General features: G+C 60.6%; 3 protein-coding genes across 5 annotated transcripts; 2 read left to right on the forward strand and 1 right to left on the reverse strand.

The window, feature by feature from the left end:
• The first annotated feature begins 3,354 nt into the window (after positions 1 to 3,354).
• On the forward strand, positions 3,355 to 10,431 carry PPP1R26 (protein phosphatase 1 regulatory subunit 26). The gene is made up of 2 exons (XM_028093397.2): positions 3,355 to 3,505; positions 5,564 to 10,431. The coding sequence occupies exon 2, from the start codon at positions 6,080 to 6,082 to the stop codon at positions 9,626 to 9,628; it is 3,549 nt and encodes a 1,182-aa protein (XP_027949198.2). The 5' UTR covers positions 3,355 to 3,505; positions 5,564 to 6,079; the 3' UTR covers positions 9,629 to 10,431.
• A 4,152-nt stretch (positions 10,432 to 14,583) lies between these two features.
• On the reverse strand, positions 14,584 to 17,114 carry PIERCE1 (piercer of microtubule wall 1). Of its 2 annotated transcripts, none has more exons than XM_028093443.1 (3): positions 16,957 to 17,114; positions 15,910 to 15,988; positions 14,584 to 14,855 (listed from the first exon to the last, which is right to left on the reverse strand). In XM_028093443.1, exons 1-3 carry the CDS (start codon positions 17,112 to 17,114, stop codon positions 14,667 to 14,669), a joined length of 426 nt encoding a protein of 141 aa, XP_027949244.1. In that variant the 3' UTR covers positions 14,584 to 14,666. The 2 variants fall into 2 exon arrangements, with proteins under 2 accessions (XP_027949244.1, XP_087875116.1); XM_088018990.1 differs by having other exon boundaries at positions 15,895 to 15,988.
• A 118-nt stretch (positions 17,115 to 17,232) lies between these two features.
• On the forward strand, positions 17,233 to 20,661 carry MRPS2 (mitochondrial ribosomal protein S2). Of its 2 annotated transcripts, none has more exons than XM_028093441.2 (4): positions 17,233 to 17,488; positions 18,054 to 18,179; positions 18,824 to 18,953; positions 19,568 to 20,661. In XM_028093441.2, exons 1-4 carry the CDS (start codon positions 17,446 to 17,448, stop codon positions 20,151 to 20,153), a joined length of 885 nt encoding a protein of 294 aa, XP_027949242.2. In that variant the 5' UTR covers positions 17,233 to 17,445; the 3' UTR covers positions 20,154 to 20,661. The 2 variants fall into 2 exon arrangements, with proteins under 2 accessions (XP_027949242.2, XP_027949243.2); XM_028093442.2 differs by lacking the exon at positions 17,233 to 17,488 and adding an exon at positions 17,791 to 17,870.
• The last annotated feature ends 357 nt before the right edge of the window (positions 20,662 to 21,018 follow it).

Genomic DNA, 21,018 nt, shown 5'->3' on the forward strand with positions numbered 1-21,018 from the left:
TTCTGATTTCCTCAGATGAACCCCCGTCCCCCTCGTGTCTTACAGTTCTCTTATTTTGAAATTTAGCCATCAACTGGTGAACCCTTATGAAATCTTGGTATGGTGAAAGCTACCCTAGGCTTCATCCCAAAGCCAGAACCCATATCAGGAAACCTGATAGATTTGGCTATGCACACATTGAAAATCGGTGCATCACAAACAAAAGGTGAATTCCAAAGTTAAAAAGATGAACTGAAACATCGATGTGATGCACACAAGTACACGGGCGAGATGGGCTAAAGCCCTTAATGGACAGAGCTCTAGAGTAAGAAAAAGACACAGGGCCCAAGAGGAAAACAAAACATGCGCAAGAACACGTACAGGTAATCTTCCAAATGGCCAACAGCAAAATCAAAAGATGCTCAACATCACCAGCAGTCAAAGGCATGAAAATCAAAGCACCAAAAAGCCTGTTCTCCGAGACCCCCCCCAAGACCAAACGGAATGCACAGTGTGGCCAGCAGGAGACAAAGGGCTGCAGGGACATGGCGGGGCACATGGCATCAGTCGGCACCTCCGGAGGGCACCTTGGCAAAATGCGTGGTAGTCTTTGGCCCCGCAGTGTCTGTTCTGGGAATTTACCCCGAGGACATACTCAGGCCACTTCCAAGGACACACAGCAGCCCCTCACCTCAGTTCCCGCGCTGGCCACGGTCCGGAAGCAGATGACCCTCCTTCGGACGGAGGCTCAGGCCCGCAGCTGCCTCCCGCTGCACCACGACCCTGCGCCCCTCACCTGCGTCCTCCCGCCACGTGGGCATCTCATCCTCTGACGGCGTCCAGGAAGGGTGAGCACAGGGCCACGTGACATTCAGAGAGCGAGACCACAGCCACGTAATTTTACCACGGCGTACTGTTACTGTCGTTCTGCTTTCTTATTAGCCACGTTCTTACTCCCTTCCTGTGCCTAGTTTGCGGCTGAGCTCCACCACAGGTATGTACGTGTAGGAGAGAACGTAGTCCGTGTAGGGATCCGCGCTATCGTGGTTTCAGGCGGCCACTGGGGTCTGGGAACGTATCCCCTGTGGATAAGGGGCGGGGGGCAGGGCTACCATATTATCAAGATGTTCATCACAGTACTTTTAAAAAAAACTGTCACGAAACATGTCAAAATAGTTACAGTCCACATCTTTGCGGAGTTAGGTTATTAATTACATTTTCTCAAACTCTTTGTAATGAACGAGTATTACTCTCACAATGAAAATATATAGTTTATTAAACCAACTCATGGAAGCATCACAACAATGATTTAATGGGTTTCTTGATGCTTGGCCCCCAAATTCCCCAGACTGGCAAATTCAGAAATGCCCCCCTTATTCCCTGGGAGAAAAAGCCTCTGGCTTTCATCCTGTAAAACCTCTGGAACTTACTAGACAGGAAAGGAACCCCAGCTCCCCCCAGAGGCATCTGGGTGGAGGCCAAGGAGGCCAACGGGGACAGACAGACAGACGGTCACTGGGTCTTCTTTCCAACTGCCTCTGTCACCAGCCGGGCTCTGACCGCACCCACACTGGGACCCCAAGCAGCACCTGCAACACACAGGCTGTGGGCAGGGGTGTCTGAGACATGAGGTCTGGTGGCCTGAGAAGAGAGCAGAAACATAACCTGACTCGCCTGTGGGGTGGTTCAGAAGACCAGCTCCCCTCCCCTTCGCAAACAGGCCACGGGGGATGTCCCTTTAGCATGCATCTGCTCCTGTTAGAGCCAGGCTGCAGGTCTGCGCACAAGGCCAGCCACGCAACCCCCCAAGCACAGAACCCCAGCCCCGCAGGCCAGGCCCAGGGCCCGCACTCCCAGGTGCTCAGAGACCGGTTGCTGAGTGACTGAGCCACGCTTGCCCTGTAGATCCTACCTGCCCCACTTTCCTGGGAGGGTTACTGGTCTACGCTCAGCCTCCTCGGGTTCCTGATCTCTTAGTCTGGGTGAGGGAACAAGGGCAGACTGAGAAGCAAGGGCCTCAGCTAAAGGCGCAGGCGGCTGGCGGCCTGGGCAGCTTTCCTGGAGAGAAAGCCGGCCCTGGGGCAGGCAGCCTGGGGGACTTGGACTTGGGGGGCCGAGGTGTGGCGGCTTCCAGGGCCAGAGGGCAGGCTCAACTTGGAGCTCAGGGCACACTCGGGCGCGGGGGCAGGAGGCCCGCGCTGCGGGCTCGGTGCCAGGCCCACAGTGGACACTCATGGAGGAACTTCTAGTAACACCGCTGCCGGTCATCACAGCACCAACGTCAGGACGGACCGCCCCTCCGGCTCCCCACTTTCCAGCACTCGCTGGGCGCGCGCGCTGCCCGCGCCGCGCCGGCACCCCCGGGACAGGGCGGCCCCCAGCGCCAGCCCCGCCTCCGGCAGGGCGGGCGGGGGTCACACGTCAGCCACCCCGAACTCCCCGGCGCGGGGGCGCCCCGGGCCGGAGCGAGCCTGGGCGCCCGGTGGCGGGACGCGGGGGGCGGGGGGGTGGGCAGCGGGGCGCGCGGAGCTGCGGGGCGCGCGGGGCCGGACGCCGGGCGGGGGGCGAGGGCGGGGGCGCCCCGCAGCCGGCCGGCAGGTGGGCGCGCGCTTGCGGGCGGGGGTCCGGCGGGCCGCGCGCCTCCCCCGGAACTCGGCCGTGCCATTCCCATGATGCCCAGCCACCGGGCACGGCTTCCGGAGCGCGGCCGCCGGTAGGTCCGGGGAGGGGGCGCCGCCGCCGCCGCCCGCGCCCGCCCGCCCCGCCCCCGGCCCTGCGCGGGCCCGCCGCCTCCCCGGCCCTCCCCTCCCCTCCCCACTACACCCTCCCCTCCCTCCCCGGGGCGCGCGCGCGGACGGCGGGCCGGGGGCGGCGGCGGGCCGGGGCGGGGCGAGTGCGGCCGGGCCGGGGGGCGGGCGCGCCGGGCCGCCGCCTGGCCCGGGCGGGGATCGCGCCCCCGAGGCGGCCCCGAGTCCCTCGGACCCGGCAGCGCGGGGCGAGCGGGCCCAGGTGCGCGCAGGTGAGGCCCGGCGGCCGGCGCTTCCGGCCTGGCCCGGCTCCCCGCCCCGAGCGCGCCCGCGGGCCCGGCCCTCCGGCGGAAAGGCGGCTCCGCCCCGCGCCCGGCCGCGGCTTCCGGGAGGGTCGCGGGCCCCGGCCGGCCCCCGCGGCCCCCGGCGCCCGGGTCCCCGCGCATCCCCGGCGCAGACCCGGGCGGAGGCCGGCCCCGCCCCGCGGGAGGTGCTCGCCCTCACCTGGCCGGGCGCCCGGGGGCCGGGGTTGAGAGGGCCGGGCCGGCAGGGAGGGTCTCGCCCCCCCCCCCCCCGCGCCCCCAGGCACGGGCAGAGGCCTGGCAGCTTCGCCCGGGGAGAGGTCGTGGCGACCCCGTAGAGCCTCACCTCCCGGCAGGCCCACGCCCACTTCGGGCTCCCCGGCCCTCCTTGTGGGCCCGGTACCCTGACCCTCATGTCCCTCACCCAGCGGGGAAGCTGCCACCTGAGAGGGAAGAATGGAGCTGAACCGCTTCTTGGTGAGCCCAGAGATGTATTTGGGGGCATTTGGTGCAGGGATCCAGACTGTGCAGGTGATAAAGCATAAGCAAGATTCGGCCCTCCCCGGGGTTTGGTGTCAGACTGAGAAGATGTCCGGGTGCCCTCCGAGGCTTTTTCAGTGTTGGCACCATGTGGCTTTGGGGTGCAGGGCTTGGTGCCCCCACGGCCACCCTCCACACCTGGCTCGGGGCTCTGGGGATACAGGGCCCCCGCTTGACAAAGCCAGGGGAGCCCCGCTGCAGCTCACAGTTCTCTCCAAGTATAGTTTTAGGGAGTTTTTCAGAATGATTCATCTTAGGTACTTGATTGTTTTAAAGCCACAAGCTGTCGCTGGAGATTCCCTCTGAATTTTTAACCTCAGTCTTGCAGGAGGTGATCTGACAATTCAGAACACCGCTCACTGGGAGTCCTGGGGGAACGCAGGGAACATGGTTAGTAGAGACCAGACTCCCTCCTCCCCCCCCCCCCCCGACACACACACACACACAACTTTGCTACCTAGTGTAGAACTTACTTATGGCAGCCCAGTGCCTTTGGGTTCATCCCTGGGCCCGTTTTTTTTTAAATTGTATTATTGCGGCTTAAGGAGTTAACATTCTTGGTTTAGACTTCGCAGTCCAAGGCCGCCTCGAACATCTCAGGATCTCTGTCATTGTGCCAGGGCAGCTCGAATAATGAGCACAGCAAGGTGGGCCAGTGCAGAGGCCCTCAACTTTATCATCCACACTGCTCTGTGACTGGGGAGGCTCCCCACAGGGCGATGTTCTGGGAGAGGCTGTGGCCACGGTGAGATACCAGGGTCTGAGAACTGGCAGGTAGCTGCACACGCTCCCTCCAGCATCAGAGCTGTGACCCAGGACAGTTGTGAATTCACTGCAATTAACTGTCTTTGAGGATTAAGTTTTTCCAAACTTGAATTTCAAGCTCTTAAATTCATGCTTTCTGTCAAAAAAAATATCTATCTATCTATCTAATCTATCTATCTATCTACCTATCTATCTATCTGTCTTACTAGCTGAAGCTTCAACCTCTGAACTAGATGTTTCTGATTTTTTTTTTACCCTGGCAGTCAAAAATCTATTTCAAAAGTGAGCAAAGGATGCCCCGGGGGGATGAAGACATAATCCCCGAAAAGCTTTGCAAACGTTGCCTGCTGTGTCGTCCCACTGAAACTGGCCTTGAGAATTTCAAGGAATTACAATAGATGCTTTTACAGTACAGTTTCACTCTTTGGGCACGAATCCATAATAGCGAACGGCTTGCTTCTGAATTTGTGGTGCCCTCTGGTTAATTGCTGGTTGCACCTGCTTGGGCATGTCTGCGCCTAGGTGGCCGGACACGCTTTCTTGGAAAGGACTGTGGTGTGTAAACACAAGATGATAGGCTTGTTGGGACAGAAGCTCCTGTTAGAGGAGGATCTGTGTTGAAGGCAAAGCAGATAGGCAGGCCAGTTCCAGTCTACCCACTGACGTTGCACGCGTGGTGACAGCCTCATGTGGCACTATTATGGGGTGGAAATCCGTTTCCCTGTTCATATAAATGCTGCAGAGCTGTTCTCTTGCATCTCAATTGCTCTGCATTCCAATTTTTGGGAGGGGGTGCGGGTGGTCAGGGGAGATGGGAAAAACTGGTGAGGGATGAATAGTTATGTGACGTGTCATGTTTTCTAAGTGACTCTTCACCGAGTACACCATGTTCCCCTCTGCCGCGGTGGTCCCCGACCTTTAGTAGAAAGGCTGTGTGTGAGCAGGCCTTCCAAGTGTTCACAAGACCGGCCCAGCAGCCCTGCTGGTGCAGCCACCTTTGGTCTGAGATGCGGGGGCCAGAGTAACCACAAGGATGGAAGAGGGCGCAGGACAGTGTTTGGGGCGGCTTCTCTGCTAATTAGCTAGACAGAGCAATCCGAGCCCATAGGACTACCTGACAGATACACGTTTGACATTTTTAAATAAAAAGGCTTTAGTATAAGGGACTCTTTCGGGACGTTTGGGGAAATCGTTTTTTAGTTGCTCACCTCACGTCACTTTTTATTTCAGGAGCTTGTTTTTCGCACCAAGAATGCAATGACCCGTGAAGTCTCACTAAGCTTAGATTCACATAGTCATTCTCTTTAACCTGCGAAGAAGCACGTGCGGACTTGATCTCGTTGGCACCTCTTGACAGCCTTTGCTATAAAACCCCGCTTCTCTTGCAGAGAAGATGGAAGGCCCAAGTAGGAGCGCAGGACGGGGAGGGATGCCGGCGCGTGCTTCTGCGTGAGCGCGGTGCTCATGGCTCAGAGCAGTTCCTAACTCGGTCTCCACAGCCCGCCTCCCCCTGCAGCTGAGCACGCCGAGGCCTAGGAAGCATGAGTGACCTGCCCGGCGCCCCCGGCTCGCCGGGCCTCAGCCTCTGACCCAGCCCTCTGGACTCTGGCCCGGCGGGCTGTTTCTCCGTGGCCACGTATACCAGCAGAGTGGCATCAGACCAACGTCCTCTCTTTCCTCTCAGGATGTGAAAGGGGCAGAAAAATAAAGAACCGCCTCTCTGCACGTCTCTCCCCGTCTGCTAGAATGTTTCTCATGAACGCCCCTCCTGTGGTTGCTCTCCAGTCAAAATGGGAGGCCTTTGGCACACCGGGGGGCTTTAGGTTTCCCGGGTGCTTCTCGGAGCCAAAAGAGGGCGTCTCGAGAGCTTCAGTGAGTGCCAAAGTACAGATGGTCATCAGCACACTCCAGAGGGACGAGGCTGCTCTGGGCATGAGCGATGAGCTTGCCCTGCAGAGAAGCCAGAGGGCAGAGAAAGGCCGGGACACCAGGCCGGCCGCCACCCCTGCGTTTGCTGCCTGTGGTCTCGATGCTGATTTTGTCCCCTCGAGGGAGGAGGAGGCTGCAGACTTTGGCCCCTTGGTGCTGGATTCGGACAGTGACGACTCGGTGGACCGGGACATTGAGGAAGCGATCCAGGAGTACCTAAAGGCCAAGAGCGGGGCCGCCCAGCCACCTGGGGCCACAGATGGGAGCAGGCGGTCCAAACCAGAGGTTCCTCTGAGTAGTGCCCCGACTGCCCCGTGTCCCCTGAAGTTTGCACCCAGCTCAGGAGGCGCCCCTGGCAGCTGCGTGGGAGCCGGCCAGGACCGGGGCTCCGCCTCCCCGGTTAGCGTTAGCAGCGATGACTCCTTCGAGCAGAGCATCCAGGCAGAGATTGAACAGTTTCTGAACGAGAAAAGACAACACGAGACCCCAAGATGTGATGTTTCCGTGAACACGAAACCAGACCCCAACGATAATGCAGCCAGATCAGCATTTAGATCCAGCAAAGAGCCGACAGCCAAGGCACATCGGCAGGAAGTGATGGGACCCTGCAAGGACTTTCTCTTCCGGAAACCTCCCAGGCTAGCGAAGGTGAGCACACGGCCCCGAGGCCTCAGGTCCAAGGCCACTGCTGAGCCGGCGAGTGCGGACGGCGCGAAGCCAGCCACCGCTGCTGGCCGCCCTGCAGAAGCAGCCCAGAGTAAAGGTGTGGTCAGGAGGAGCGCTGGGCGGAGGACGAAGCGAGCCAAGAGCGTGGCCCTGGTGTGTAAGGCATCCGGCTCCAGCAGTGATGATGGCATTGAGGAGGCCATCCAGCTGTACCAGCTGGAGAAGAGGAAGGAGGCGGGCAGAGACCCGCCGCAGAGAACGCCGCTCGGGGAGGGGAAGGGGCCTGACCCTCCAGCACACAGCACAGGCCACTCCACAAAAGGTGCTTTGCCCGAAACCCATAGGAAAACACCAGGCAGGAAGAAGCAGGTGGTCCCAAAGGCCATGGACCTTAGCCCAGGTGGCCCTGACCCTGACCACCCCTCCAAGCCACCCAGAGATCCCAGAGCTGCCGAAAACGAGCTTGTGGATCGGCCGCCATGCCGGGCAGACACGTCCGCTGAGCTGATGTGCGCCGAAGCAATCTTGGACATTTCCAAAACCATCCTGCCAGCCCCCGCGGGGGGCAGCGAGAGACCCCCGCCTGCCAGCCCGCTCTCCTGCCCCCGAACCGTGCCTTCCCGCTGTGATGGGGACAGCAGCTCTGTGGACAGCAATGACAGCATAGAACAGGAAATCCGGACGTTCCTGGCTCTGAAGGCTCAGTCAGGGGCTTGGCTGGCCCGAACAGAGAGCTTCCCGCAGACCACACCGAGCCCAGCGCCGCCACCTGGCCCTGGGGTCCCCAGCTCTAAAACGCTGGGCCTGTCGCTGAGCTGCAAAAGGAAACGCAGAGGAGTCAGCCATGCTGTGCCACCATCCACACCTAAGAAAGCGAGAGAGACGGCGCAGGAGGGCGCCCAGGATGCCAACCACAGCCCCGTGAGCACACAGCCTGGCCAGGCCCCCAGGGCGGAAAGCCAGACCAGGGCCCAGCCCCTCCCCTGCAGGCCGCTTGAGCTGGGTGACCAGCACGGTGGCCCCAACGCCAGGGGCAGCGTGTGGCCCGGGCACGGGAAGGCAGCCCCAGCGAGGAGTGCAGGGGAGCAGGGGAGCTCTGAGGACAAGAGCAGCTCCCTGGACAGCGACGAGGACCTGGACACTGCCATCAAGGACCTACTGCGGTCCAGGCGGAGGCTCAAGAAGAGGTGGAAGGACCCCAGGGCTGCGTGCAAGAGGAAGGTCAGGTTTAGCACCACTGAGCCCCAGTTCTTGGATAAACTAGGCGGCTTTCGGAAAGACTGGAAGGACAGAAGCCCCCGTCTGTTGAAAAGCTGCCTCTCGAAGCCCAAAAAGGACAGCAGGGAGAACCTAGGGAAAAAGCCTTTGAGTGTCTCCTGCAGAGACAGAGAGAGAACCAGGGCAGACGGCGCCGGCCCCGGGGATGCGCCCCCCGCCCCCCAGCTCAGGAGAAGAGCCTCCGAAGGGAATCTGTTCTGCCGTGAAGCCGACGCCTGTGAACTTCAAGGTGCAGCCCCCAGCTCCCAGCCTCCGCCCGAGGACAGCAGCTCCGTGGACAGTGACGACAGCATCGAGCTGGAGATCAGGAAGTTTTTGGCCGAAAAGGCCAAGGAGTCCGGGAGCAGCTCAGAAGCCCCAGGAGGAGTCCCAGGCACCCCGGGGATGGGGAGCGGGCCCAGGCTGGAGCTGCCGTGCCAGAAGGTGCCAGCACCCGCCCTTGCCCTTCACCCCGGTGTGTGCACACGGAGCCAGCGGGGCAGAGGCGGGCCTCAGCTGGCCGGAGGCCTGGAGGACACGGGGAGAGCCTGCCTTCTGGGCGGGAGGAGCAGCCCCCGTGCAGAGCAGGCCTGCCTCCCTGCAGCCGTGGCCAGGCGCCCCAGTGTGGGGGGCGCCCTGTGTGCCAAAGGGCCACCTACTGGCCGGCGACTGGTTTGCACTCACAAAGATCAGAGCCCAAGAGGGACCGAGCGTGCCAGGGAACGTGCTGTCGGGTCGCCGCCCTCTCGCGTTCAAGCGGGCGCCTGGGCAGAAAGCCCCGGTGTGGCCTTTGCTGTGACCACGCAGGGCCAGAGCCCACGGACTCGGAAGCCGGGAGCAGATGGGCTGGGGAGCCCCCAGGCTGGCCTTGCCCTCCCGTGGGCCAACTTTACCCACCAGAGTCGGTTGCAGAGCATGTGGGCGCTGAGCCCTGAAGGCAGGGAGGCTGTGTGGAGAGGGGCCCTCGGGGGCCAGAGAGACCAGGGGCCGGAGGGCCAGGACCCCAAGAAAGGCCTGCCCTTCACGGGCTTCTCCTCGCTGCTGTCCACACAGCTATTCCACTTTGGAAAGAGCGCCTCCTGGGGGGGCAAGCCCGCCAGTGTCTTCAGCCCGCCCCTGAGTCTGCCCCTGCAGGGCCCATCCTTCTCGGCCTTCAGAGAGACCCCGGCGGGCCACAGTCCCGTGTTTGGAAGCTCACACCTGCTCGCGAAGAAGGAGGGGGGACACTGGCCCAGCCGGAAGTCCCAGGCGGCATGCACTCTGCACACCAGGAGGAACTCAGGCTCTGAGGAGGACGTTCTAGACCTGAGGTACAGGCGGAGGGCCGTCAGTGGAGGCGATGAGGCCCCGGACGCCTTGGGCAGTGAGTCCAGTGAGCTCAGTGACACCTCCGTGGAGGAGGGCGGTGGCCCGGGGGCCAAGGGCAAAGCCCTCCAGCCGTGAGGATGCTCACGGCTCTGTCTTCACGGGAAGCAGACAGACACGCAGGTACCTGTGTGTGCGTGTGACGCTCACCACCCCAGGACGGAAACCAGAGGCCACTCTGCGCCGCCTACAGCTGTACATATTATGTCCACTGGGAGCCATGGTGTTATTTAACGAATGTGTCCTGGAAAATATGATTTTTGTAGCTTTTTTGTAAATTATTTAAAGTGCTGTAAAAAATATTTTTGGAAAATACAGTTGTTTGGTTTTGTAGGGCGTGCCTAACCACAGCTTTCCATGGCATACAGGCGAGTGTTAGACAAGTGGACACGTGACCATTGCAGCCAGGGTTGACGTGAACCCAACTCTGATAGTTTGGGGCGATTGCTGCTTGAAGGTAGCAGTGGCCACCCACCCACCCCAAGAATCACAAAGGCGCCCGCAGAGGTCTCTGCCGGGAAGCTGCCGGACAGCACCTGTGACATAGGGGCCCCCGGTCCCGCGAGGCCAGAGAGAGGCTTCTGGACGCCGCACTTGGAGACATCTCAAAGCACAAAGTTCAGCAAGCACATGGACTGGCCGACCCCTGTTGCACGTGGAAATGCCACGGGAGGCCTCAACGGCACGCCCGGTCCACACCCAGCCCGTGGTATTTCATGCCCAGCCCTGTGCGACCCCCGCAGGATTCTAGCGGCTCAATAAAGCTCTTTTTCCATGGGAGCCACTGTTTTCCAGTTTTAGTCACAGTTCCAAAGGGTAACAGACAAGGTGTGTGTTTTAAATGTCCTTTTCTTGATCTGGGTGCCAGAACACACAAGACTCGAGCCACCTGACCAGTCCTGGTGCCCAGACACCTCTAGAGCCCAGGACGAGGCCCAACACCCTCCAGGGACCGGGGCCTCATCGAGGTGTGTTCTCACAACCCAGCAGTCGTGCCTGGCGGCTTTCCGAGGGCCTGCCTCCCCGCCCGGCAGGACCAGGGCCGAGCCCTGCGAGGTGCGTGGTCGTGGGCAGGGCGCCGGGCCTCGCGGTGTGTTTGAGCCGAGCCGCGGTGCCTTGCCAGGTAGAGAAGAGCACGGCTTCCTGTGCCTTCTGCTCAGAGGCTGCTGTGGGGACAGGAGGGCAGCAGCATCCCGTGGGCCGGACGCTCAGTGGTCGTGGCGTTGCTGCGCAGCTGTCCGGCAAACTTCTATCAGTGACCCTGGGCTTTACGACTCACCGCTGCAATTTAGCTGTGATGGACTTGGAGCAAGGTTGACCTTGCAGCGGGGTTTAGCTGGTGTTCAAAAATGCAAGTGAATTTCCTGGGGTTTAGCAGCACGGCACCTCTGCACCCCAGCCTGCCCGGCACCTGCACCCCAGCCTGCCGGGCACCTGCACAGGTGCATTTGCCAGTGCCCTTCCAGTTCTTATACTCACTTAGGTGCTTCCGGGAAAAACAGTTCAATTTGTGCAATCCATGCTTTAAATTTTATTTAATTTTTAGAGAGTGCTCTTAACACTTGAAAACAAAAATCAGCCTGTTTTGTACATAAGAACTGGGTTTTTAAAACGCTAATAAATCCAGCACTGCTCATGAATCAGCTCACGCAGCTTGTCTTCCCTGGAGTGGCCTTTGTGGGATGATGCCAAGAGGGTCCACCCGTGCATTTAGCCCTGAGCACCCCTCGCCCCCTTCTGGATCTCCCCTAGACCCGGCACCCTCCGCACGTGCTTCCTTCCTGCTTCCCGGGTTCCTGCCACGCCTGCCACGCCGACCCCCATGCATCGTGGTTCCTGGGCAGCGTGGGCACTGCCGTTCACATGTGCCTTGTGTTCACACTTGCTGGGCATAAGCCTGCTTGTGCTGGCCCATCCCTGGGACCACCGACACGCTCCTGCTTCTGCACCCACACCCGAGGTCAGCTCTGGCACACACTGGGGCCAGCCCAGAGGTACCCCTGCACCCTGTCTGGAAGGGGGGCTGCAGTGGGGTGAGCGAGTGGGGCCTGGCACTGCAGCCATGAACGGCAGAGTCCTGGGAGCTGCTGCACAGGACCCCAGGTGTTCACCCACCTGTGATCCTTAAGAGGTCTGTAATCCTTAATCACTTCTCAGGGAAGGAGGGGTCTGTGTGTCTGGGGCTAGAGGCTCATTCATTTAATGCAAAGAAGGGGAGAGGCCTGATTTTCAGTAGGTCATCCTGGGACTCACTGCGTCTCTCTGGACAGAACGGGCACAGGTGGAATGGAGGTGTGAGGGGAGGGAGAGCCCTGGCGCTAGTGTGTGATGCCCACCACCCACATCTAGAGAGGGAGGGTCTTCCACAGACAAGGCTCCGAGTCTGAATTGTCAGCAGGTTTTCCCAAGCTGAGACGCACTTGCGTGGGGAAACCAGGCCCTACATTTAAGTTGCTAGCCCCTTTCCTGCTCCTTTACAAATATGAAAGCATTGCGACCTTGATTTCCCCATCCCTCAAAATTAACTGAAGGGCCTGCTGAGGGGACCCACCATCCACATCTGCAGATCGCAGCCAGGTCTACTCCAGGGGAGGCTGACCGGGAGCGGGGAATAGTTTGTTGTTTGCAGGATCTTCGGGGCTTCTGCTCTGCTGTGCTCTGGACGAAGAGATGTTCCCCCGTGTTGACGAATTTCCTATCTGAAACTTTATTCTAAGTCGCTATAACTGAGAGGCGAAAAGCTACTGAAGACCGGTCTACAGGTGTACGTGAAAACACGTGTCCAGTGTTGGAAGTCTCTGCTTTCCACCCCACCCGCAGCCACGCTGAGTGACGAATTAGTGAGGTCTTCTGAAGCCCTATTTCTCGGTGTTTCCTCTCATGGTGGGAAAAATCGGCCTCACACAGCCAGGCCTCCTCGGGGGAGGACAGGCTCTCCTGTCGTCGCCGTCTGGGGATGCTGTGCTCGCCTCTTTGTTAACGGTTCTGACCGCAGCGAGGCCTTGGAGAGACATCAGGACCCAGGTCAGAGAGTGGCAGGGTCCTTCCCCCCGCCTCGGTGCCCCGGGGGAGCAGGCTGACTGCAAGCCCAGGGCAGGGTCTTGCAGCCCTCCATAAGACCGCCCAACTGCATACTCTTCTCCCTGCTCCATGCTAAAGATTCCAGCAGGAAAACATGCCAAAAAGATCCATTCATCATCACCGGAGTTCCTGTAAGACTTGTTGTGTGCAGAGTCAGGGCCAGGACCGCGGGGTCCGATGCCCGTGGCCACGCCTCCCTGGGTACACCCCAGGTGGGCTCCAACCCAGGGGCTGCAGGGCCCGGACTCACCCCAGGGGATGATGTCAACATCCTCCAAAACCTTTAGCAGGCGGACAGGAGTGCGGCCACCCTGCAGCTCCAGGGCCCCGGCCCCAGGACGCAGATGCCGGGAGCCCGAGCCAGAGACACTCCTGGGCTTTTGGGAAGACGGGCATACATGTTCTATCAAAGTTACTTCTGTTTTCCATCTTCCCAGACGTTTATTCTATGGAGAGGATTCCATTTAGAATACACGTAGAGTCTAGCTTTACCTCGTTAGCAGCGCTGACAGCACAGCGTATTAGCCAGGGTGCGTGAAAGCACCCCGCGCCCGTTAGGATGCACAAGTCCGTCCGGGAGGCCGCCAGGGAGCCCAGTCCAGTCGGCCCCACCACGGCCTTCAGCCGGCAGCAGGAGGCTTGTCCCACCAACGGGGCCTCCCGTGCACTTGGCTTGGACCAGTCCCGAGTGCAGCACTCACGGGCGGACGGTTATTCTGTGCCATGGCTCTGTCCCTCCCTGGAGTCGCTGGCCCGCTGTTCACTACCGCCGAGGAAGGAACTCGTTCTTTTCGGTGAGTTTAGAAATTGGTTAAAAAGGCCCTCTTTTTCTTGTTTTGATTTCCACAGAAGCTAAACACAGAAGTGTCCTCAGTATTTCGGTATTTTTTGTGAAGGGCTGTACAAGCTACTTTCCAGTCTGATGCCTGGAAGAGTCCACTGGTTTCGCAGCTTAGAAAATCACCCCCACAGAGCCTGGCCTCAGGCTCCGCGTCGCATCTTTTCATCAAGAGTATTTTATTTTCTCTGGAAACCATTTCCATCCCAAATTGGACATTAAGAATGTTGCCAAAACGTTTACTTACGCGTATTAATAATAAAAAGGTCCTAATGAAGAAAGAACCAGGCACTGTGTTGAATCTCTTCCCACATTCATGGGACTAAAACTTTTGTGAATGAGTTGTCATCCGGGGAAGGGAACAATGACTTCGTCAGGAGCCCGTGCTTCCGGGCTTCCTACGATGAACAAGTCCTGCTCTCAGGAAGGAAGGAGGGAGAGCTAGGTCTGAAAGACAGATAGATACCGGCCCAGAAGAACTCTCCTCATTGAGGACCCACTACATCATAGCAAACATAGATCGAGAACTGCAGAGAGAAGAGTGTGGAATTCCCTGCCTGCTGGTTTTTTAACTTTGTACTGAAAACTGAAAGTGAACAGCAAGAGAGAAGTCCCACGTACACCTCACCCCCTCCATAGATCTGGCCTCCCGGGCCTGCCCCTCGGTAGCTGTGGGGCATTCGCAGGGACCCCAAGCTGGCCAGCGTGGGTCAGGGACAGGGCACTCCTGCTGGTCTTCCCCACGCGGCTCCTGTCCTCGCCCCACACACGGCACCCGACCCTCCCGCCGTGGCCTCGCAGAGTTGGTGCGGATTTTCGCCAGGGCGCTTTATAACAGAAACCCACTCCATGATTTGTCATATGAAACGGCACCCAGGAGAGACACAGGGTGGGCTACCCAGGCATTCCTGGCATCAGGCCACAACTCAGGGCCCAGGACGCCCACGGTCCTGCTCCCTGATTACCGATGAGTCGGGAATTCAGGATGTGGCAATGTGTTTAATGCAAGGTCAAGCTATTAGCATCTTTTCCATCTTAGACGTGAAACAGAGCGAATAGGGCATTAAGAGCCCCATCTGCATATTTTTCTAATCTAAAGAGAAAAAACACTTTCAGGAAAAGCAGTGAAGTTGACAACTGGGCAAATGATGAGAGAGTAGGGGGAACACTTCATCCCTGAGGGCATCAGGAGGCCCCTCAATCACAGATGGATGGCTTGTTGATGTTGTAACTGGGGTGGAAGTTGAACCGGTCATAGGAGGTGATGTAGTTGTCGGGACCTGTCACAATGCTCTTCTCCATGCAGACGTTGAAAGTATTGTTCCGGAACATTCCACCAGCTGCAAGTTGTCTGGAAAATTTGTTCGAATTTGGATAAAATACTTTCTGGAAGTGAAAAGGGACACTCGGATTAATGGGGCGTGGGAACACCCCTGAGCAGTCAGCCACGAGGCATTTCTAAGAAAAGTAAGAATTTGTAACAAAATGTCATCTCTGTTCCCAAGAAGCAGAGAGTCGGGGTGGGCAGGATGGCCCAGTTCGCCCCAGACCATCCCAGTTTATACCCAATGTCGGGAATAATTGTTGACAGTGCCTCTGTTCACCCTGGGTGGACAGCAGGATCATCTGCGGGCCACCTGCCCCATGTGACGCCCAGGGTTCTGCTCCTGCCACTACGCCGCTAGACAAGTTACTGGACCTCTCTGAACTTCGGTGTTCTCTTCTGTAAGAGCCATCCGTGAGTTTCAACCCTGACCGCAGGTTCGAATCCCTTGTGGAGCTTTAAAACGCCTCTGACGCCCCCACCCCACCAGCCCAGGGGCGTGGGGAGGCGCTGCCCTCGTGGGGGGAGGCCCCCAAATGGGTGGCCCTACTGTCCTGGATACCCAGGGGATGCTTGTGTTGGTCCACCTGGGCCTAGGAGGGGCATCAGGAGGGTTTTAGAAGGGGTTTCTAGACCTCCAGACTGTGAAGTCGATCTCAAAAAGGGGGTGGGGATTCCCCAAAGGTGCACAGATCCCCACATCCACCCATGTGCCTTGTGCAACCTGAGATTTGGGCCAGTACTGCCTCTTAAGGTTGCGAGTTAATTAAAATCAAGTATTATTCCAGAAAGAAAGCAGCTGTTCACTTGTTTGCCTCAGAACTCACTGCCGTAAGGTACCAGAGGTGGTGGTGTCCACCTGTGAAAGGGGCCAGTCTTTTGGGACATCTTAAACCAGTCCACACGCACCTTTTTCATCCTTAAAAACATTTCATTGCTAAAGTTGCTCGCTCACTTATTTCTACCCTGCCCTGTTTAGAAAGGATTTGATGTGCCCCCTCCGGCTTTGTGATGTTGGAACTTTGGGCCCCTCCCTGCCACCTTTTTGAGAAATCCAGGGTGGTGGCCTCCTCCTGGAGATGTTCCATGACACACACACACACGCTTCCCACATACCGGCATCTCGTGCACAGTCGGGGCTCTGCTCCCATAAGCTTGGTTACTGGTCCTGTACACCGAGACAGGCTCCTTGGTCCTGGCAGATGAGAAACACCCTCTATTTTCCATTCAGTTATTCTAATGCTGCCCAAGCCACAGCCTTAGAATATTTTGACAGAGCTCTGTTGGGAATGCCACAGGTTGGCAACACAGCTGTGAACGCGGGCTCCGTGGGATTCAGGTTCAGCTTCCCTGCCTCCTCTGCTCACCTCCACCCCTGCTCTTCCTGAAGGCAGGGCAAAGCCCGAAAGAACTCCCAGATGGCAAATGCAGCCCTCAACCCTGGCAGGGTCTTGGCACACGCTGTAATGTGCTGGGTAGATGGGTAGGTCAGAAGTGGTGGCTCAGCCTCCATACCCTGCCACTCGGGGGGGGGGGGGTCCCTCCACTCTGAGCCTCCTGAAGAAAACATGCCTACAGTCTCTGATGCTGACACAGAGTTTAACTGAGTGGCTGTGGTTCAGAGGTCAGCGCTGCCTTATGCCACCAGATCTTGGGCAAGACACTATCCTTCCATACCCCAGCTGTCCCTCCTGGAAAACAAGGATAATAATGAACCCCGTCCCCAGGACTGCAGAGGAGACTAGGGGAGGGAGGGCAGGGCAGGTGTGGTGAAGGGTTTACTACGATGTATGTCTAAGGGTTTGCAATGAACAGCTCGGGTTGCCAGATTCTCATTCGGCAGAGGCTCCTCTCAGCCTAGAGACAGAAGACTTATCCCCGCACAAAAGCGTGGCGCTGGGCCCAGTAGCGGGCTGTGGGATTTCCTGGCCACCCCTGCTCTTCCTGCAGTGACTGGAGCCCCCGCCCCCCACCCCACGGCTAGTGCTCCTGCAGTTTCAGGCACTTTCTCGCTCACTGGGTGCTAACAGCTGACCCCGCGTTTGACTTGGGCTCCAGGGCAGGCTGGGGACCTGGGGACTCCTGCCTCCGAGCCTAGTGGGCAGGGCCGCCACTCTAGCCCCTGCGCGGGCCAAGTGGCCCCTGACGGACCTCCGTCCTCACCCATAGCCCCGAAACCACGCCGGGTTCTTGAACCTGGCCGGCAGGCCCTCGTCCACGCGGTAGTAGTCGCTGGTCCTCTGCGGGGGCGCGGGGGCCGGGGGCGTGGGGGCCCGGGGCTCCGCAGCCACCGCGCACTCTCGGGGGCTCTCCTCCGACATGCGCCGGTGCTCCGGAGCTGCGGCGGGAGACCGCGGGAGGCGGCGCGGCGTCCCGTTGCCGGGCGACGGCCGGGTCACCTGACCGGGCGGCCCCGCCTTAAAGGCGTCGCTTCAAGCGGCCGCGGGACCGCAGGCCGCTCCTGAGCGGGGGCGGGTCGCGCGCACGGCCTCCCGCCCCCCTCCCCCGGTCCCCAACATGCAGGGGGAACCTCAGGCCTTGGGCTTCACCCGCGAAAGGCCCACTCCCAGCTCCGCACGGCCGCTTACTGCGTGCCTGGGCGTCCCCGGGCCCGGACGTCTTGCAGACTCCAGATGCGCCTAATCTTATGGGATGCTCCCTGGCAAAGCGGCAGGTTGTACTGGACTGGCCACAGGTGAGGGGGGCCCCCACGGAGACGGCGGCTCGTGCGGGGTGCAGGGGCGAGCTAGGGGACAGGGCGGGGAGACGCGCTCCCTCACACCCCGCACTCGCCCCGACCCCAACCTGTCCCTCCTTCCTCGCGTGTCCGTGGCGCCCGGGCCGGCGGCGGGCCGAAGTCGGGCTCGTGCACCCCTGGCCGGCGCGCGCGTCCCACAGGGCGGGGCTGGTGGCCGAGCCGCAGGGCGCGCAGACGCACCTCCGGGCCGGCAGGCGGCGCTGCGGCGGGGGGGCGCTGGCGGCGGCGGAAGGAGCGCGGCAGCCAGAGCGCGTCCCTGCCTTGTCCGCCCTCTGCGCCATGGTGCCCGCTGCGACCGTACCCCGGCTGCTCGGCGCCGGTGAGCGCGCGCGGGTCCCGGGGGCGCGGGGGGGGGGGGGGCCGGGGCGGGGTCTCTGGGGGAGCAGGGGGGCGGTGGGACCTGCTCCCAGGCCTGCGGGTCACGCGGCGCCCACGGCGCGGGGAGCCGGGCCCGCAGGGACAGCGGCCGGGCGCGCGCGCCACCAGCCTGCTCTCTCCCCAGGTGTCTGGCCCAGGCCGCTGCGGCCGCGTCCGCTCCAGAGCGCGACCCCGGGGCGAGCCCGACCGGGCGGCAGGACACTGGCAAGCGCCGCGACGCCCGCCGTCAGCGGGCCCGAGGACAGCGTCGGTAACGCAGGCTCCTCCGCGGGCTTAGGGGGCTGAGGGGACGGCGCCTGGCCTCCCATTCGGGGTTGAAATCGTCTGCCACGAGGAGTCCCGAGTGCCCTGGCTTCGTTGGGAAGCCCTGGGGAGGGGGTGCGGGCCCAGGAAAGAATGGGCATCCTGCCTCCCTCTCCTGCCCCAGCAGCCCCACATGCCCTGGGCAGGGGTCACCTGCACTGGAAGCGGCGCTGCCCTGCCCTCCCTCTCAGCCACCCTCATCCGGGAATATGGGGCTAAGGCCACCGCACTCCTGGGGGGGGTGGGGGGAGGGAGACGTTAACACGTGGCTTGGCTCCTTGGGAGGTGCCCTCTGCCCTGCTGAGTCCTCCCTGGACTCCTGATGGGGGGACCTTCCTCTGGTGGCTGGGAGGTACCAGAAGGACCTCAGAAACCAGCTGGGCCCCTCCTTTTTGGGTGAAGACTGGACCGGGGTTACCCAGGAGCACAGTCAGAACCTGGCTCCAGCCTGTCTCCTGGAGAGGACCCTGTGGCACCTAGGGCTCATCTGCTGGGCTTCACTGCCCCTCCCCACCCCCATGTTGCTCCCCTCCACGGTTGGGAGCTGGGGGGGGGCACAGACCACGGCATCCTCTCCCCCCACCATCCCAGATATCAGCGACAAGATCCTCAGTGAGCCCCTCAAGCACTCCGACTTCTTCAGTGTCAAAGAGTTGTTTTCCGTGAGAAGTCTCTTCGATGCCCGCGTGCACCTGGGCCACAAAGCAGGCTGTCGGCACAGGTAACGGACACCCCGGGCCGGGTGTGGTGGTGCCGGTGGGGCCGGGGACCCTCCAGCCTCAGGATCCGTGCGGTCCACGGCCCCTTTCACAGTGGCACGTATCGGTGTGAGTGCAGGCCCGTCGTCAGACTCCGCTTTGGTCCCCACACCAGACTTCGTACCTGTGAGGCTCCCGGCCCTCTAGCAGGGGCAGACCCGCCACTGGCAGCTCCTGTGAGCCAGGGCGGGGGCGGGGGGCTCCAGGCTTGCAGAGAAGGGTCTCAACGGGACGGCTGCGTTGCAGATGTTTTGGAGGGACAGTTGGGAGGCCAGGGAGGGAGGTGGTTGGAGACATCCAGGGGGACGACAATGGGGCCCAGCTCCCAGGGGCAGAAGAGCTGGAGGTAACCGCCCGCGCCCCCCCCCCCGCCCCGCCTCTTGGCTGTCACTGGACAAGGGTCTCCACTGCTGTCATGGTGGTGGGGTTGCAAATTGTGCCAGTTCTGGGGATGGTGTACCCTGGAGGCCATGGGCCTCGCAGCCCCCAGGGCTGTCCACAGAGGGCCCCGGCGGTTGCTGGCCGAGGTTGGCCACGTGCATTTTGCCCACTCTTGCCTTGGTGGGGTCTCCGGCAGGTTTATGGAGCCGTACATTTTTGGGAGCCGCCTCGGCCAGGACATCATCGACCTGGAACAGACGGCCGCACACCTGCAGCTGGCATTGAACTTCACGGCCCACGTGGCCTATCGCAAGGGCATCATCTTGTTTGTGAGCCGCAACCGGCAGTTCTCACACCTGATTGAGACCACGGCCCGGAACTGTGGCGAGTACGCCCACACCCGCTACTTCAAGGGCGGCCTGCTGACCAACGCCCCGCTCCTCTTGGGCCCCATGGTCTGCCTGCCAGACCTCATCATCTTCCTGCACACGCTAAACAACGTCTTCGAGCCCCACGTGGCTGTGAGAGACGCGGCCAAGATGCACATCCCCACGGTGGGCATCGTGGACACCAACTGCAACCCCTGCCTCATCACCTACCCCATCCCTGGCAACGATGACTCGCCCCCGTCCATCCACCTCTTCTGCAGGCTCTTCCAGACCACCATCAACCGGGCCAAGCAGAAGCGGAGGCAGATGGAGGCCCTGTATCGGCTGCAGGGCCCAGAGGGGCCGGGGGCCGGGGTTCAGGGGTCGGCTGCCTCTCCTTCCCTGGGAGCCTAGGCTAGGCTGGACCTGGGTCCCTCCCGGGACGGACCCACTCCCCTCCCGAAGGAGAGTGGCAGCCAAGCCTGCCCCTAAGCTGGGAACCCCTTCCCCTTCTTGGCCATGGTCTTTAGCAGGTTCCCCATTGCGCTAGGCATTGATTGGGTCCCTGCTTTTGGTGACCGTTCTGGCAGCTGCCCCCCCCCTCCCGCGCCGGGGCCCCACTTCAGACCCATGGGGCCCAGCAGGCACACAGAGCAGGCAGCCCGTCCAGAGAGGACCCATCGGGAAACACACTTGTCCCGGAGACTGAAAAGCCTCACACCTTGAGTTTTGTCCTCTCACTTTTCAGTCCCTGCCAACCTACACCACGGCCGGGCTGCTTCCTCCACGGCACGGTTTCTGGGGCTGCTGTGTCACGCGAGGCCACAAGGCGAGTCCCCCGGAGGATCCCATCTGGGTTGGGACGGGCCAGGCCAAGCAGACAGCATGATTCCCACAGAAATAAAGCTTATGTTTGGACAAATGTGGCTCTGGGGCCTGTGGCTTCCACAGTGTGGCTTATGTGCTTTTGCTCTTGGATATGTGGCATTTGTGAAACCCCCACGGGGCCACAGTACTCTCAAGCTTCATGTGCTCAAGCCACTTGGCACTTGGTGGCACACACGGATTTGTGGGGCCTTCCCTGCAGCACCCGTCCCTCCGAGCTCCAGAGAGGCTGGCTATGAGGAGCCAAGACCCCTTGAAATCCAAATGCGGCGTAAAACCAAGCTGTGAATGGGAGTCCTGGGACCTGCGTGCGGCCAGAAAGCCACACGAGCCTTTAGAAGCAGGCGGTGGAGGGAGGGGCGTCCCAGGCTGGCCCCCGGGCCACTCAGGTCTG

The sequence above is a fragment of the Eumetopias jubatus genome, unplaced genomic scaffold, assembly GCF_037043125.1.
Source record: "Eumetopias jubatus isolate StellerSeaLion01/CBP00866 unplaced genomic scaffold, mEumJub1_p1.0 scaffold_15, whole genome shotgun sequence".
In the NCBI taxonomy this organism is placed as follows: Eukaryota; Metazoa; Chordata; class Mammalia; order Carnivora; family Otariidae; genus Eumetopias; species Eumetopias jubatus.

Bases quoted from the DNA above. Each gene is read 5' to 3' on its own strand.
- MRPS2 (XM_028093441.2), top strand. From the start codon at position 17,446: ATGCTCCCTGGCAAAGCGGCAGGTTGTACTGGACTGGCCACAG. The intron at 18,180-18,823 runs GTAACGCAGGCT...CCACCATCCCAG, and splicing joins CGGGCCCGAGGACAGCGTCG to ATATCAGCGACAAGATCCTC. The intron at 18,954-19,567 runs GTAACGGACACC...GGTCTCCGGCAG, and splicing joins AAAGCAGGCTGTCGGCACAG to GTTTATGGAGCCGTACATTT.
- PIERCE1 (XM_088018990.1), bottom strand. From the start codon at position 17,114: ATGTCGGAGGAGAGCCCCCGAGAGTGCGCGGTGGCTGCGGAGCCCCGG. The intron at 15,989-16,956 runs GTGAGGACGGAG...CTCATCTGCCAG, and splicing joins GCGTGGTTTCGGGGCTATGG to GACCAAGGAGCCTGTCTCGG. The intron at 14,856-15,894 runs GTGTGTGTGTGT...TTTCACTTCCAG, and splicing joins TGCCGGTATGTGGGAAGCGT to AAAGTATTTTATCCAAATTC.
- PPP1R26 (XM_028093397.2), top strand. From the start codon at position 6,080: ATGTTTCTCATGAACGCCCCTCCTGTGGTTGCTCTCCAGTCAAAATGG.